At 38.4% G+C, this 17839-nt stretch overlaps 1 protein-coding gene across 1 annotated transcript in view; it reads left to right on the top strand.

The window, feature by feature from the left end:
* Arhgap15 (Rho GTPase activating protein 15) overlaps positions 1–17249 on the top strand; it is a 574586-nt gene extending 557337 nt beyond the window's left edge. The window contains exon 14 of the mRNA XM_035447073.1: positions 15448–17249. Within this exon, the coding sequence (XP_035302964.1) occupies positions 15448–15631 (184 nt within the window). The 3' untranslated portion in view covers positions 15632–17249. The remainder of the gene's footprint in view (positions 1–15447) is intronic.
* Positions 17250–17839: the final 590 nt, after the last annotated feature.

Here is a 17839-nt window from a genome sequence, read left to right as displayed (position 1 = left end):
ACTCGTCTATGTCCTCCTTCAAACACAGTGATTGACCCAGTATGGTGACCCACTCCCTCATTCATGACAGGCCCAAAATTCTGTTCAGCAGACTAAGATTTCTACCCCAGACTTTAACAGTCAGAAGTATGCCTAACCAACAGGTACCTTAGAAGTTTCATGTAGGTACCACACATATTATCCCTGCCCTGACTGCAGCAACAACTCTACCTCTTTATTTGATCTGAGTCAATAACATCTACCTAGATGACAACTCTTAGTCTTGACTTCTGGTCCTTGGACTAAAGAAGCCCAGAGGCTGAGAAGCAGCTAAAATCCAGTGATTAGATGTTTTGCTCTAACACAGAGAAGGGCATCTTTATTAGCTTCCTATTTATCTTGCTCCTGAGAATGCCATGTCCTATTACTCACCTTCATGACTCTGTAAATCAGGTCTCCTTGCCTGCCCCTCAGGCCCTGTTGCATGTTGTTAAGATTACAGCTACCTGGCTTCTTGTAATTAAGCCCCATCACTCTATCCCTATTGCATCAGTGTCTTTTCAATTCTATTGCTATCTGTGAGTCTATATGTAGTAGACACTCTCCAGTCAACTCTCATTCCAGAGTAAAGGCTTCATTACTTATGAACAATATCTTATGAACTACCACTGATATTTAGCAGTTACTACCAGGAACTACCAACTATTATTTGTAAATGTTCATGTATTATACAAGCTATTCTCCACAGATATAATACCCCAACTCACCAGTTGTAAGAGTTTTAGCACTTGGGCTGTTATCTTACCCAAGGGCACATCTATGCTTTACCTGCCACCACTGCCTGACTCAATGTCACTAACCAGATAGCAGATGAGCAAGCCTAAATCTTAATTATATTGTTAGCCTTCTTAAATGACTCCTGGAACTAGCAATCATGGGCTATATTCCCCAGAAGGAGTATGTGAAAGAGCATATGACATGCAAGGTATAATTGTTGTCCACCCACTGAGAAAGGAAGGATATAGCAGTAGAACTAATCAGAGAAAGATGCTAAATTGGCTTACAAACTATAAAGTTCCATTAAATGTAATCCCAGCTCTTGCAGTCCCTGTCAGAGAGTTATTCATCTGTTCATAACAACTGTTGAATACTAGTTGTCACCTTCTGTAGACTCCTGGCCTCTGTGACCTAGCCTGTTAACAAGATAGAAAAATATACTAGCTCTTGAGGCTAGAGAGATGCCTCAGTGGTTAAGAGTGCTTGCTGCTCTTGTAAAGGTCCAGTTCCAAGCACACACATGGTGGTTCACAACTGCCTATAACTCCAGTTCCAGGAACCCAGCACCCTGTTTTGGCCTCCACAAGCACCAGACATACAAGAGATAAATACACATACATGCAGGCCCTCACATTTAATGTAAAATATGAATACCTAAGTATATATTAAAAATAGCTAGTTCTGTTCTACTTCTATGCTCTTATTTTCTCAGAATTTGTAGGAAACTTAGTTGTTTAAGAATATAATGATTGTGCTATAATCGAATCTTATTTTTACTCCATATCTCACTCTTCTAAATGAACTACGACTACCTTCCAGACTTTTCTGGATTTGTTTTTATTCTGGATAGCTATGCCCAGAGAGGGCATCTGTTTATACAGTATTTCACCAAACGCTTATTGAGTACCTACGGCTGTGACACAAACACAAATCTTGGTCTATGGAAGTACACTAAGCCAAATAGGTCAATCCTGGTGTTTAAGATATTTACATTCTTCCAGGAAGGATAACAAGGCAGATTAGTAGGAAAGAAAGTGAGGCTTTTGCAACCTATCATCCCCAACTTCCAATTCCAGATTCCATGTGATGCAGTAGAATGTGAAACCACCTTGGGTCACATTTTCCTAGACATACTACACAGAAATTTCAACTTAGCTTTGCCTGGAATAACAGACATGGAAACTCTAAAATAATGCTACCCAGAATACCACTGGGTATTTCTGAAGGAAAAGAATGTGACCATGCCTTTCCTCAGACTCTTTGAACTCTCTAGCAGTCTTATTACCCACGAAAGAAGACTAAGGAGTCACGACAGTTACTATCCTGAGACCTCACTGATGTCTCAGCTCTCCCTTCCCTGCTCAGGTCTTTCTGTAGCCTACTAGCATAGTAGCCTGGCTCATCTCTCTACACATCAATTAGGCTACTCAGAGGCACTGTCCTTTGCTATTCAAATACCACAATTAGCCAACACCAAAAGTGTTTTCTCACTGGGCCTTGGTGGCGCACACCTTTAATCCCATCACTTGGGAGGCAGAGGCAGGCGGATCTCTGTGAGTTCGAGGCCCGCCTGGTCTCCAGAGTGAGTGCCAGGATAGGCTCCAAAGCTACACAGAGAAACCCTGTCATGAAAAAGCAAAAAAAAAAAAAAAAAAAAAAAAATGGTGTTTTCTCTGCTTTTCCACTGTATCACCCTCTACTAAGGCCATGAACTCTGCTGCCTAAAGAATGGCAAGAAACACAAGATATGCTGAGCAGAAATCTTAGTATACAGTACCCCTCCCCATTTTAAAAGATACGTCAACTTTCCCAGAACATCTATTCTTTGGACATTAATCCAGCAGTACAAACATTCAAAGATCACTAAATCTGCCATATAGTAGAAGGATCTCAAATGTCCTGCTAAATATTTCTCTTAATGGGGAATCTTGGCCCTTTATGCATAAAATATTGAATAATCTTGATGGATTATCCACTACCTCTCCAGTATTTATAAGGGAAGTCTATACCAGATATTAATAGAGGTAAAATTCTAAGTGGTTAGAATTTTGAATGATTTTTATTTTCTTATTCTGACTTGCCTGCATTTTCCATGGTGATAAGAATCTATGACTGATCTTAAACAGCTATTTCTATTTTCACAGCACTAATTCTTCATACAAAGGAAAACTCATTCCCTCTTCCTTCCATGCCACGGCCATTTGCTTTCACAGCATCATTGCTTCCCTAAGTGTTCTGTGTTTCAAGCCAAACACTTTCAGCTTCAGTCCTAAGTCCTTCCTTTTAGGAATGCATCATTTTAGTGCTACCCAGATAACCCAATAGCTTACAGGCTCCTGTTAAAGTCCAGTCACCATAAAAAGGATCAAAAGACATATTTTCACTGAGAAAATAAAACAAATTGTGGACAAGAGAATGATAATACTCAAATTGCAATTGACATTTAAAACAAGAACATTTGAAACAAGAAGATATCTCTGCCTAACACAACTCCCAAAGACCTGTGAGGATGCCGGCAGTGGGAATTAACACTCCCTTCACTCATATAATAAGGAAAAAGTAAGAGATTAACGAATTCTAACTACACACTGGCAACATTCCTCCTAGGCTTTTCAAACATCACAGGGTAAATATTTAAGACCTGTATTTTCCACTAATGTCTTTTAATTAGGTGCATTATTCTGTGGGCTTAATTAATGCTGATCCATGTACAGCACTTGATAGTCCATATAAGATGTGACTAGCACATACTAGAATTTCAACAGGTTGATTTGTAAAGCTCAGGTAGAGAATAATAGTGCTCTTATGAATCTTTGCTTCCCGAAAATACTCCAAATGCATGATACACTTTCTAAATGTTTCCCCTGACTGCAAAGCAGGGTCTTGGAATTTTTGGTCTATATGCAGCAGTAGAGCAAGCTTCTGTTACTCTTAAGAAACTCACATATAGATGACTAAAGTTTGAAGGAAGACAACGAAATGAAAGCAGAGCTGAACTTCTTTGTCATTACTCCAGTAGTGTGTTTCCCTTTGTGGTGAGAAAAATAAGTCATTCATACTAGTTTGGTTTTCTTCCATCTTCTTGCCCTTCTCCTCTGTGTAGTTTTTCCCTTGAATGTGAATTAGGAGATACGAAAAAACTAAAATATATCTCCCAGGATATCTGGCTGGCTGCAGCTCACTTCAGCTGACTGCAACTCTTCCTCAAGTCTTCTTCAGGCCTTACTGTTAAGAGGACCTTGATTTCAAACTCAAAAACACTGGATCTTAGACATCTGCAAAGCGGGAGTCTGTATTCCAGAGTAGTAGAGTTCTGAGCCTTACTGAGCTCCACTGCTTCCTCCTCGGTGGCTTTGTTCAAAGTTCAATCTTCCTTTAGCTCATTTCCTTCATCTGATGTTCATATGAAAACTTTCTGCCAGCTATGAAGAAAAGAAAAAATGGAGGAGGAACATATCTGATACCATTATGGTGATTTAAGTAGCTAAGTACTGGTACAAAAATATACAGATAGATCATAGCAGAGCTAGATATGCTGGTGTGTGTGGCTGTGAATACAACAAACTACAAAAAAGTCTCACAAATCATTTGGTAATGAGTGGATTATTCAATAATTAGCTGGCGTTGTGGAAAGGATAAATTTATTGAGTAATCACATTTCCAAACTAAACTAGATAAAGATAACCTAGGGAGCATGCTAAAAACAAGACATCATTTTTTTTAAATAAGACTGGTGATCTACATCTGCTTTCTTTATAAGGCTGAATTTTATAATAATAAAAATGGTATAAATTGTAGAAGGAATACCACAATATGAGACTACATAAACATAAAAATAAACAAAATTAAGAAACAAAAAATCAGAAAGTGTGTGATAAAAATGATGAAAATTTTATCATCCAAACACCTAAGATCTCAGAAATCTGCACAGAAAAGACTCTTCATTGCAGCATTATCTGTGACAGGAAATAAAGTAACAACCTGATAGCCACCAGATGAGGAACACTTAAATAGCTTACTGTATTTCCATGCTATGAAATGAAATGGCTGGTCTTTTCAGAGAATGCAGTATTTTTATGAGTGGTGAGTTTGAAAGATGCCCATGATATACAGTAAAGGGGGAAGCAAATATTAGAACATTTTGTGTATTACTATTTCATTCTTTTTTTAAAAAAATGTATATATGTGCTGCAAATTACATAATATACAGGTATCATATTAATATATATGTTTTTTATATATAATGGCAGATCAATGTGTAAGTAGAAAACTCTCCCAAAGCCACAGCCACTGGCTAATTATAGCCACAATGAAAGCATTTCATTAGGAAACGGGGAGACTTTGCTTATTACCCTAGGTGTTTTTTATTAGCACATTTTTAAGGATTGTTCAGTAGTTTTTATACAAATAAATAAAAGGGACTAAATATACAAGAAAACTGTGTGCTCTCAATAGAAAAGATGGCAAGGAATATTCACAAAAGTGAATATGCACAACTCTATTTCTTTGCATTGGTTGATTTCTTTTCCAGCACTTATACTAAAGGATCTAAAGTTTAAAGAATAGAAAATAGCTGACCATTTTTATCTATGGTGATTACATTTTAAAGAATATACCAAATAATAATGATGATAACAAAGCCCTCCCACATGTTACCACGTTGGCTCGAGGATCAGCGCCTATTCTCATGGCATGGACTTGTACCACCTGAGAACTTGTGAAGGACACTTGTTTACCAAGTGTTTCCCTAAACTTTTGCATCACATTTCTGTGAGAGGGTATCAGTGTTTCACATTTCATACACCTTTCCAGGCTGCTCTCTTGGAAAGTAAGGTGAGATCCACTAGCACTCTCCCACTGAGAGCAGGGTTTCCCACCACCACTAGCGCTGTGATCTTAAGCTGGAGGATGTGATGGGAGGCTATTCTGTGTTTGTAGGGGTTAACAGTGCCTTTGGCCTCTGCCCACTGAAGGCTACAGGCAACCATGATGTTTTCTTTAGACAGCACCAAGTGCCTCCAGTGGCAGGCTGTTCAGAGAGGGGTAGATTAACCTGCTAAGAATGAAAACCACTACCTAAGGAAATACTACTAAATTTGTCGACAGAATATGTGGTAAAATTTTGTTATTGTTTACTAGTTATATGTGTGCTAAATCGTTAGTGCATACCCATTTCCCCATATAAGGGTAAACTATATCATTACTCATCTAAAACATAGCAATTGTTTATGTCAGGCTTGAGAAATGCTGAATTGAGAACTGTAGAAAGAGTATTTCCTCAAATACATACAGCAGTTATGTTATATATTCATTGATATGTTCTAAATACTGACAATGCCATTTTTTTTCAAAACCCAAGAACAGACACCCTATCACCTTAGAATTCCCTAACCGTAGGAAGGACCTCCAAGTCCCTGAGGAGTACCTTCCAACTCCACACCCTGACTCCCTGCTCCATAGCCACACTGTGCTTTTCTCTACTAGAACTACAACCCAGCTTCATCCTACAGCCCTGAGCCTGCTGTGCCTTTCCTGGAATCTTCCCTCCCCAATTTGTGCATAAGCAGGACAGTACTTATACCTCCATTGCAAGGGGACAGGGTTTTTTGGAGCACCCTGTCTCCTAATGTGTAGCATGTCCCACTACTCTTTGTTACTTGAAATTATTAGTACTATTTGAAAATGGCAGCATCCAGATCCTGCCTATACAATGTAAGAATGAATCTCAGGATTGATTCTAGGTCAATTAGGATTTTTAAAGTGTTCAGAGTCAGTAGAAGAACTACCCCTTTCTTTCTTAGTTCCCTTGTAAAAACATTTCTTGATTGAAATCACATTATCTATTGAATAGTGTGTGCTTGGCTGTCTGCTCCCCTCCAAGTTCCCAGTCACCCTCCAGTCTCCTTAGAGGATTAGTTTTGGCACACCCTGCAGATACCAGACTCTGTGTATGCTGAGGTCTTATTTATAATACCAAATATAATTTGTATGCTATGGAAATGGTTGTTACACCACATTGTTTAGGGTAGATGCAAAGGAAACACTCGATATTCTTTCAACACAAATGCAATTTTTTCTCAAATGTTTCCCATCTGAGGCTAGTTAGATCCCTGAATACAAAAGCTATGGATGGAGAGAGGACTGGCTGTGTGAGCTCTTAATGGGTAAGGATTCTGTCTGTTTCACTTGCTGCAACTACTTCAACATTCAGAATAGTATCTGGTACATAATAGGTTATCAAGTAATGCACTTTTAAATTATACTTGTGTGCTAGTGAGGTAGATCAATGGGTGAAGTATTTGCTGCATAAATATAGGGACCTGAGTTCAAATTCCCAGTACCCACATAAAGCCAGATGTAACAGTGTGCATATCTAGAATCCCAATGCTCCTATGGCAAGATTGAAGGCAGAGAATAATCAGATACTTACAGGCCAGCTAGCTTCAAATTCAAAAAAGACAATCAGCCATATTTCCTTTCTCACATAAGGCAGAAGATGAGGATCAACTTTCACATGAATGTTGTAGCACCCATATAACTGCACTCAGTCACAGACCTGCACACTCCCATGCACATACACATACACACAAAAAAATTATCCTCATAAAAATTTCACGTATTCTCTATCAAACTCAATCCTTTATAATGACAAGAAAAGTTTATTTTATTTATCATTGTTGGTACCTACAAAATACATAATATTAGAAGTAAGTCATTAATTGAAGCCCAAGGCTATTCATTTTTAAGTTTTCATTCCCTACATCCTATTAGACAATTTGAATATTATTTTAAAGGTGCTTTAGACTACCTCTATAATATCTGATCAATAAAAATATGAGACAAGTGAATAATTGAAAGAGTTTCAATCTTCTGTATTGAAATTAATGCAAAGTAGCTCAATAAATTTTTTAGAAAGCAGGCTGTGTTGCCTATCAATAGGCAATTGCCATATTGGGCTTTTTCCTATAATGTGTTTTGAAAAATTATATATGTATGGTCTTAAAGATTATTTAAAAGCAAAAATGTCAGAATGTAGCAATAATTCCTATTTGGGATGCTAGTCATGAACTGATTTCTGATTTTTGGAAACTAATAATGATATAGTATCTAGATATAAAATTGAAGACTACAATTAGTTCAAGCCAATTGATTTCCAGATTGACATGTGACCATGGCTGAATCAGATGTGAATGATCACTCTGAAACACATTGACGCTAAATGAAAAATGCTCTGTAAGTGTGCTGCTGCTTTTAGAATAGTTGAGCATTCTTCTGACATACGCCATGACTTTAAGAGGGAAGGTAGGAGTTTTGCAAATTCCCCAATCTTATAAAAGGCCAGAGGAGACAGCAGAATAGTTTGTGCAAACTGATGGAAGGCAAGCATATGGTTAGAATGCATCCCCTCAAAATAGTCACAACACATAAGAAACATAAGTTGAGCATATTGAAGATTGATTCTATTTCTAACACTCTCTCTTTACTAAGTGGTCAAAATTAGGACTAACATTTCACACAGAGTGGCTGAGATGCATTTTGCAAGACAGGTGTGTGACTTGATGGAATACACTTGTCACCACTCTCTTCCCCAATCCAATAACACCCTCTAGAAAGCTCCTCAGACAGGAAGAAGAGCATTGCAATATATCCCCCTCCAACTGAAAACTTGTCCTATGGCAGTAGTGGCTGTCTGTGTACATTACCATGGTAACAGCAAAAAACAAACTTAAAAGGAAGTTTGCAGGCTGGTGAGATGGCTCAGTTCCTAAAGGCACTTGTGGCTAAGGCTGATGATCTGAAGTTGATCCCCAAGACTAGTAAGTCTGAATCACAGAACCAACTTCTACAGGTTGTTCTCTCACTCAAACACACACACACACACACACACACACACACACACACACACACACACACACACACACACAAACACACACACACGCACACACACACACTCTCAATAATTTTTACTTAAAACTGTCTGTATCCACATATCAGCTATCAGCTTGAACATGTGCTATTACAATGTTGCTTTTCTTTTTTATTAGTTAATTATTTTATTTTTAAAACAATCTTATTTTACAAACCAATCCCAGTTCCTTCTCTCCCATCCTCTTCTCTCCCCACCTCCTCCCCACCCTACCTCCCTTCCACTCTTCAAAGAGGGTGAGGCCTTCCATGGGGAATCATCAGTCTGCCACATCCCTGGAGGCAGGACTAAGCCAATGCCCCCCATCTAAGCTGAGCAAGATATCCCTCCATAGGGAATGGTCCCCCTAAAGCCATTTCATGAACAAGGGATAAATATTGGTTCACTGCTAGTGGTCCTACACACTTCCCAAGACATTCAACTGTCACCCACATTCAAAGAGCCTAGTTCAGTTTTATACCAACTGTACCAACTGTAAGTCTGGAGTTAATAAGCTCCCGCTTTTTTGGGCCAGCTGTTCCTGTGGGTTTCTCCATTGTTGGTCTTGACCCCTTTACTCCTATTATCTCTCCTCCCTCTCTATGACTGGACTCTCGGTGTTCAGCCCAGTGCTTACCTGTAGATCTCTGCTTCTGCTCCCATTAGTTACCAGATAAAGGTTCTATGATGACAATTAAAGTAGTCATCAATATGACTACAGGGGGAGGGTACTTAAGGTTTCCTCTCCACTATTGCTTAGACTCTTAGCTGCAGTCATTGTTGTGGATTCCTGGGAATTTCCTTAGTGCCAAATTTCTCACTAACCCCATAATGGCTCCCTCAATCAAGGTGTCTCTTTCCTCCCTCTCCCTCTCTCTCCTTTCCTCAACTTGACCTTCCTGATCCCTTATGTTCTCTTTCCCCCTCCCTTTCTCCCTTTCCCACTCCCCTACCACCATCCCCTCCCCCCATGCTCCCATTTTACTCAGTAAATCTTGTCTATTTCCCCTTCCCAGGGGACCAAGTATGTTTCTCTTAGGCTCCTCCTTATATCCTAGTGTCTCTGGGGTTGTGGTTATCCTTTGCTCTATGCCTAATATCCACTTTTGAGTGAGTACATACCATGTTTATCTTTCTGTGTCTGGGTTACCTCACTCAGGATTTTTTTTTTCTAGTTCCATCCATTTGCATGCAAATTTCAATATGTCATTGTTTTTATCTATTTTCTTTATCCATTCTTCGGTTTAGGGGCATCTAGATTATTTCCAGGTTCTGGCTATTATAAATAATGCTGCTATGAGCATAGTTGAACAGATGTCCTTGTGGTGTGAATGTGCATCCTTCGGGTACATGCCTAAGAGTGGAATTGCTGGGTCTTGTGATAGACTGATTCCCAATTTTCTGAGAAACTGTAGATGTACAAGCTTTCACATCCACCAGCAATGGAGGAGTGTTCCCCTTTCTCCACATCCTCTCCAGCACAAACTGTCATTGTTGTTTTTGAACTTACTCATTTTGAGGGGTATAAGATGGACTCCAAGTGGTTTTGTTTTGCATTTCTGTGATGGCTAGGGATGTTGAGCAATTCCTTAAGTGTCTTTCTGCCATTTGAGCTTCTTCCATTGAGAATTCTCTGTTTAGATCTGTACCCATATTTTAAATGGCTTATTTGGTATTTTGATGTCTAGTTTCTTGAGTTCTTTGTATATTTTTGGAGATCAGCCCTCTGTCAGATGTGGGGTTGGTGAAGATCTTAAGTCTGTATCAGCTTTTATTTGTATACCAAATTCTGCTTTCTTTGAGTCATTTGCCTGTGATTGTATGCAACCAAAAAATTTGTTTCAGTTAGTAAAAATTCTGCTCTTTTTTGGAAACACCTACCAAACATAAGGCTTTTCTAAGAGTTTCTGGGTTTTGGTTAGCTGCTTGGGTCCAACATCTGTAGCATTGTGGTGCAAATTGCTTAATAATCCAAAATTGATGGCTCACTGTCACTGCTCCTTCCATTTGCACCTGACAGGGAACTGCGGTCACATTTTTCTCTTCCTATAATGCTATAAGATATCACTTCCCTGTCATTTTTTAAATCTGACCCACTTAAAGACTGTATAAACTTGCATTTACCCTAGTGGTATAAGCATTGCTCCTACAATGAACATGTATCAATTACTATCTTAGAACATGGTTATAAAATCACAATTATGTCTTTGTAGGCTATGTTGGATAAAGCAGTGTCTCTTCTGTCTTTATGAAAGAAGACTGAAACCTCCTAGGCAGCCATTCATGGGAGCTTAATTTTGAGTTTTTCATGCTGCGTAGAATCAGGTATCTTTAATATTGGGATTTCTTGAAAATAGATTAATAGCAAATAAACATCTATCAAAGGAATTCCCCAAATACTGATAGAAGAGCTAAAAATTTTTATAACTTCTTCATCATCTACCGATTCATAGAACATTAATCTCTCAGCCACATCGTCCTTCTTACATTTCACATTCATATTTGTTCTCTATAATTTTGCCTTAGTTTTGTAATGAAGGGTAGGTATCTTTCACCCTTTATCCTGGAAACAGGTCAAGTAACAACTCAGGATTCGCAAGACTGCAATGGACTTTAATGATGATGAAATGTGTCCACCTAAAGAGAGGAACTGGCCACAGCTCATTCCCTCTGGGCTGGTAGCAGAAACTGCAGACCCAGGAAAACACAGGCAGGTCAAACCCAGTTGATTTTCAGGATTGCAGACTGGCCCTAAGCAGAGTACACTAAGGCAGAGTTTCCCTGGCTGTACAGCTCAGTGCCACTGACGCACTAAAGACAGGCTTGCCATTTAAGTCAGAGAGGACACAAGCTGAGCATGAGTATGGCCATTTCCCTGGCAGGCTTTTCAGAGTCTTAATAAAAGATTTGTGCGTTAAGATTTACAAGAAGAAAAATAAACCACAATCTTCTTCAAAACTAGTTTTGGATGCCATTTTATGAGGCATGTAACAGAAATGGTTTTGCCAGAGCTCACTTTGCTGAGAGTTTTCTGCCAGGTATCGCCAGCCGTGGCCTCCCCTCCAACTGCTGGAAGAGCCACTTACTGCAAATTTTCCTCCATAGATACGAGGTTGCACAAAGTATGTGCAGAGATTTTATTGCTTTTGTTAGACTGTGTTCTTGGGTATGCTTCACTACTAGTTAAGCCCTTGGCTGTAATTCCCATCTAGTCATTCTGGAGACCAGAAGATATGCTATTATGATGTGACAAATAAATAATTTTGCATAATATTCTGACTGTATTTTGGAAACTATTATTGACTCTATGTGCTCCTCAATCAGCCACTTAACTATTCAGGAGTCTAACAAAGTAGGAATTGGCAGGTTTTTATTTAATAGAAAAGTTTACCATAGCATTAACACATTTTCCAGGCACCCCTAATTTCAGAGCTTTCTTTGTTAGATGTGTCTGTCTCTGCACTCTACAACAGGGGTATATTCTAATTCAGAATTTAGTGTGAGACTCTATTTGCCCATCAACATGAATCAACAATTTCTACCTCAGATTGGTCTTCACCCTCAGCATAATTTCTACCCTGAAGAATGGTCTTTCAACAAATCAACTACAGCTTCATTGGTATTCAGAAAATAAATTGTTGAGTACATACACACCAACAAGATTTATAAGGATAAATAAGCTAATTAGCACATGTTCCCTATACTGCACACCCATATTGTCTTATCTCTTAACTACATCTTGTTTTCCTAGAAGGCATAGCAAGTGACTTGATTTTCATAATTTAAGAAACAAATTTAAGCTGCTATCAAAATGTAATCTGCACTAATCCAGACATGGTAAAAAATTATAAGGCTATATTATTCTGAAGTGTTTACATTAAGAAGATCATTTTAAATCACTCATCAATTAGCATTATCAAAATCAGATGGGAAATTTATAGAGCATGGACCTGAAGAATACAGGTTTGGGGTGAGATGTGATGATTTATATATTTATAAGAGCAAAAACTGAGCATTAGTACACTAAGTTAGGAACCTACCCACTTGAAAGAATTCATTAGAGGAGCCCTCATGGCCCAGCAACAGAGATGGAGATGCCTTCAGAGTGGCCTGGACATGCTTCATTATCTTCCACTCTCCATTCTGTCTAAACTCAACCAGGTACCCACCTCTACATTTGACCTTGTCCCGGGTTCTGAGACAAGGACTTTTGCCAACAGACACACACACACACACACACACACACACACACACACACACACACACACACACTAACCTATAACTCTTGGAGAATAGTAAAGTTTCTAGCCTCAATCTCGCCTCCTTTCTCTATAGGGCTACATCTCCCTAGCTGAGCTTTGGGGATGAGAGCTGGGCTGCTTTGCCACTGGATGAGATACCCCATCACCTTCTGTCAGCCATGATTATCTCCTGCAGCTACCAAATCCTGGATATACCTTGACTTCTGTCTGACCTTATTTTTTGAGGGTGTCACTCAGTTTGAGCTCCCAAGTATCCCAACTCTCCTGTCCATTCTTTTGTCCAACAGAAATTAAAGCTGTATGAATTAGAAAATTTAACTTCATCCTCCAGCCCATGTCTATATCATGCCCCTCCTCTTTCATATTCTCAAAACCCCAAACCCTAATGATCTTCCACTACCCAGATGCTATTGCCAGGCCATTGACCATCACACAGTCAATGTTGTCTGAGATTTCTTTCTGCCTTCTCTCTTTCTTTGGTTATATAGCTTATAACCAAAGAGCGCTGGTCCTGCTGGGTGAATCTTAGCAGCTGAGCCATTTGCTGTCAATGGGTAAAGTTACAGCAACTTTTACCTTCTGAGCATTCAATTACTTGCTATGTTTTGTTTTTTCCATTTTTGTCTTTGGCAATTTTTCATGTCTTGGAGTCACTGGAGTTGGTATCAGAAAAGGCATTCAGTTAAAAGCAAAAGATAAAAACCTTTTTTTACCTTAAAATAAGTCTTGCTAATGACTTTCATAGCACGCTTGCCAAGAAGAGGTTCTAAAGATCTTAAACTGCTGTGCTGCAGGGAGCTCAGCCCTGTATCACTCACCAGATGTGGGAAGAGGAGGCTTATATCACTTTAAAGCCTTTGAAAACTGAAGCATCAAAGTGACGTAGCCTTTTTTCCCCCAAAAGAAACTTTAAATTTGAAATCTCTGATAACTTACTGAAACTCTAAAAATATGAGACTCCCTTCCAGAAATGTAGCCATGCCAACAATACTCACAGGTACAAATGTTCTCAACTTAAAGCAGGAAGAAAAGAAAAATGTGAGGCAGAATGTCTTGGATTTTCACTCAAAATTGCAGTCATTTTGCCCACAATAAATATGCTACAACCAAATTGACAATCACTATTGCACAATGAAGAATGAAAATTCAGAGCTTCTTACAGCACACTCAACAAACATGCACGGCACAGAGGAGTGAAAGGTTGACCCCATTATGAAACAGAAAGACGCTAACAGACACTCTTGAGATGATGTGTCCCAAAGAGCTGGGACCACACAGCCTTAGTTCTGCATGACATTAGTCCCTATACTCACAGGGCCTCAGTCATTTCACCTGCTCAACAGAGGTAGCAACAGAATCTGCTTTGTGGGATTATTATGAGGATTTAATGACATTTAAAATAACAGTTGATTGTTGTTGCTTGGGAAAATATAAGTCAAGTACAGTTTTCTGGCAACACTCCATTACATTAACCTGGGCTGTGCTCAGATACAAGACAGAGCATGGAGTTTCAAGGATTCCATTGGAAAAGTAATGAAAGTAAATAGAGTCTCCTGCCTCCTCCAACTCCAGCCTGTGTAGACCAGCATAGGCCAAGCAAGACAGTGTCAAGGTCTAAACAGCTCAACAAAGCTCCACACTGTTTCGCTCACATTTCCTTTGGCTCAGGCTGTCTGGAAGTCTGTAATAGAATCTCTTAACTCCTGTCTCTGTATGATGACTTATTTCCTTACTGTCATTGAAACTTTGTGCTCCCAAAGTATCAGCAATGAGACCATTCACTATTTAAGTATCAATCTGACAAAAAAAAAAAAAAGTTTGGTTTTCTTGAAAAAGTCCTTTTGTGACATGTAAGGCATCCCTTAAATACAACATCTTTGCATACCAAAGGTATACTAGCTTTCTACATAATCCTATGTGAGAAAGTGCCTCTGTAATCTTAGAAGGATTCTTTCTCTGTAGGAATGCTGCCAGGTTCTGCATTCTATTGAAGCATAAGACAATCACCCATTCAACTGAACAAAGAAACAGAATTTTGGCATATACCTAAATGTCTTAGAGCCCACCTCCTCTACAAATCATATTCCAGTCAGCTTCAGCCAGGAAGGAGCACTTCCCTCATTCTAATCTCTAAATCTTATCCCAGTCCTAGATCTGTCTTCCATTATTAATTTTGTATATATTTCTTATTATTATTTTGGATTCTAATATAGTTCATGAGTATGTCACCTATATTCTCCTTTGATTATAAGCACTTCAGAGATTGAATCTTTTTAATTCCATAAGAATGTTACTATTTCACATATTTATTCATATTTATTGAACATCCACATTATCCACTTATAATGAGGATTTAAAGTTGGATGAGGGGGTGTTCTAATTTCATTCAGTAATTCATGAAGGACTCATGATCAAGTAGTGTGGTGAGATTTTTTGTTTTTCTTTTTTTTCTGAAACTAGAGCTATCCACAATTTCACATTAAACTCCAATGAAGTCTTTTCTTTATATTTTCTTCTCCCCAGGATAGTGGCCAAAGCCTCCAAGAATCTCATGTCTACACAAAGCTTAGGGATTGTATTTGGACCCACCCTTCTGCGAGCCAAAAATGAGTCGGGGAACATGGCGATACACATGGTATACCAAAACCAGATAGCAGAGTTCATGCTGAACGAGTATGATAAGATCTTCAGCTCAGAGGAAGACTGACAGACAAGACAAGCTACTGAATATGTTCACATCTGTCTTGATGCCTAATATTTTTACATTTCTGTAAACATATTTCTGAAATATTTTTTCCTTCCAAGCGACAGATGCTTCATTTTGTGAAAACTTTGTGATGATTTTGTATTTAAGTTCCAAACATTTGAATAAAATAAATGACAATATTTTCCTATATGCCTTCTACATTAACCCCTTGAGTATTCTTCCTTTTAGCATTCTAGAAATACATCATCAATGTCTCACAGTCTTAAATGGTGTGTACAAGATAGCACCAAGGCATAGCGCTACTCTTTGGCATCAGGTATGTGTGGTTTATGTTCAGATATGTGACTATGTAGAAAAATTGTGGGTAAGTATGAGTGTGTATACTGTGTGCTTTCTCAAGATCCATATGCATCAATGCTATGTCCCCACATGCCTAAGCAGCCACAGAGAGAACACAAGCAATATGAAGGCATCAATGTTATCAATCAAAATAGAGTCCTTTCATCTTTCAAGGGTACAACCCAATGATCATCTGTGGTGATACCCATCATCAGTGATGGATGAGCTTTGCAAATATAGCATGTTGATTGGCAACTTTTCTGAAGAACAAAAGAACAGTTCAAGAAATTTGTTGTTGGACTGCTTTTTTTATGTATGTGTGAATACTGTTTTGGTTCCACAAATGTACCATTTTGTAAATTAAATGGATTGGTCCTTATTTCACACAGGGAATACATTGTTATTCCATTGTATTCTTAATCAAACTATGTGTCTTCCTTTTCCCCAGCTATGTCATTTTATGTAGAATTTTTATTATGTTTTGAAGGGTATTTTATTGTTGAGTTATACTAACTCCAGCTAGAAAGATCTATTTTTAAAAGCTTGTATTAGTATGCCCTAAGGATTCCTTGACTAGAATCATATTATTTTATCCATTTGATGGTTAGTTTCAATTGTGATTGATTAAACAAAGGGATAACTGTCTAAAATATATCAAAGATTGCTGTATTTTAAAAAGTATGTTCTGGCTGAACACATCTCATGCCATTTTATAAAAAGGTTCTGCTGATAAAAATGTAGACTTATGTTTGACAGCTTTTTAATAAACTCAAATGGAATGAATAAAACTATTCCAGTGTGATAAGTAAGTCTAGTTATCAATTTGATCATAAAATTAAAAATAAAGCATGTAAATACTATATGTGAATCATGGATCCATGAGCAGACACTCAGAGAAATAACAAGCTCAAAGACATATGTTGTAGCATTGATGGGGCATTCAGAGATGAGAAAGAGAGACTTAGGAGACATGAAGTACCAGCATCCACAGTGCTACCTGACGATGCTTGCCTGAGGAAGGACTCAGTATCCTTGTTCCTTTTGAATGTCTTTATTTTAGTAAATGTGCCAATACAGTCAAGAATAGTGATGCAGTCACAGTGAATTCTTCAGTGTGGTTTCATCAAGTGGGATGTATGCACATTATATAAAAAAGCCAATAGGAGCATAAGAAATAGTATCCAATGATCTGACTATCAGTAACAGTGAAGCAACAGGATGGCTAAGATGTTTAAGATTCTACTTGTAAACTTGTAAGATTCTACTGTAAAACTGTACTTGTGCCTTTCAATAAAACACAAAGAAACATGAAACATGGGTTTCTGGTATTTTTTTCTAGTCTTCCTCAATGTTGCAACATTCCCAATGAATTATTTTCCAAGTCTTTAATTATTTCTCCTTTTGAAAAGAGAACAACAGGGTTAGACGTTCCAGTATTAAAACGATGTGTCTTCACAGGGGTGGCCCTAGGCTCTATCCCAAAGGATATGATATATTCTGATGACACCCTATGGAAGGCCTCACCATCCAGGGGGAATAGAAAGGATATGTGATAGATAGGGTTTTAGTTGGAAGGGGCAGGAGTAAGGGAGGACGGGAGGGAGAGGGAACTGGAATTGTCATGTAAAGCAATCTTGTTTCTAATTCAAATAAAAAAATCTGCAAAAAAAAAACCACACATACATCCCCTCCCCAAAAACATGCTGTGTCTTTACAAAACCATCTTTACAAATATTCTGGAAGCTTCTGCCAGAGAGAAATCATACTGAAAGCCAAAGAGAGTGGCACTACCTGCTTTGAGCAAAGATCCACATCCCCTTGTCTCTGCTGCCTTCCAGATTCATAATCTTCAAAAGCACCAGCTTCTTG

The sequence above is a fragment of the Cricetulus griseus genome, chromosome 6 (genome assembly GCF_003668045.3).
Source record: "Cricetulus griseus strain 17A/GY chromosome 6, alternate assembly CriGri-PICRH-1.0, whole genome shotgun sequence".
NCBI classification, from domain to species: Eukaryota; Metazoa; Chordata; class Mammalia; order Rodentia; family Cricetidae; genus Cricetulus; species Cricetulus griseus.
The sequence above is the reverse complement of the archived record's forward strand: the minus strand, read 5'-3'. Positions and strand labels throughout refer to the sequence as shown.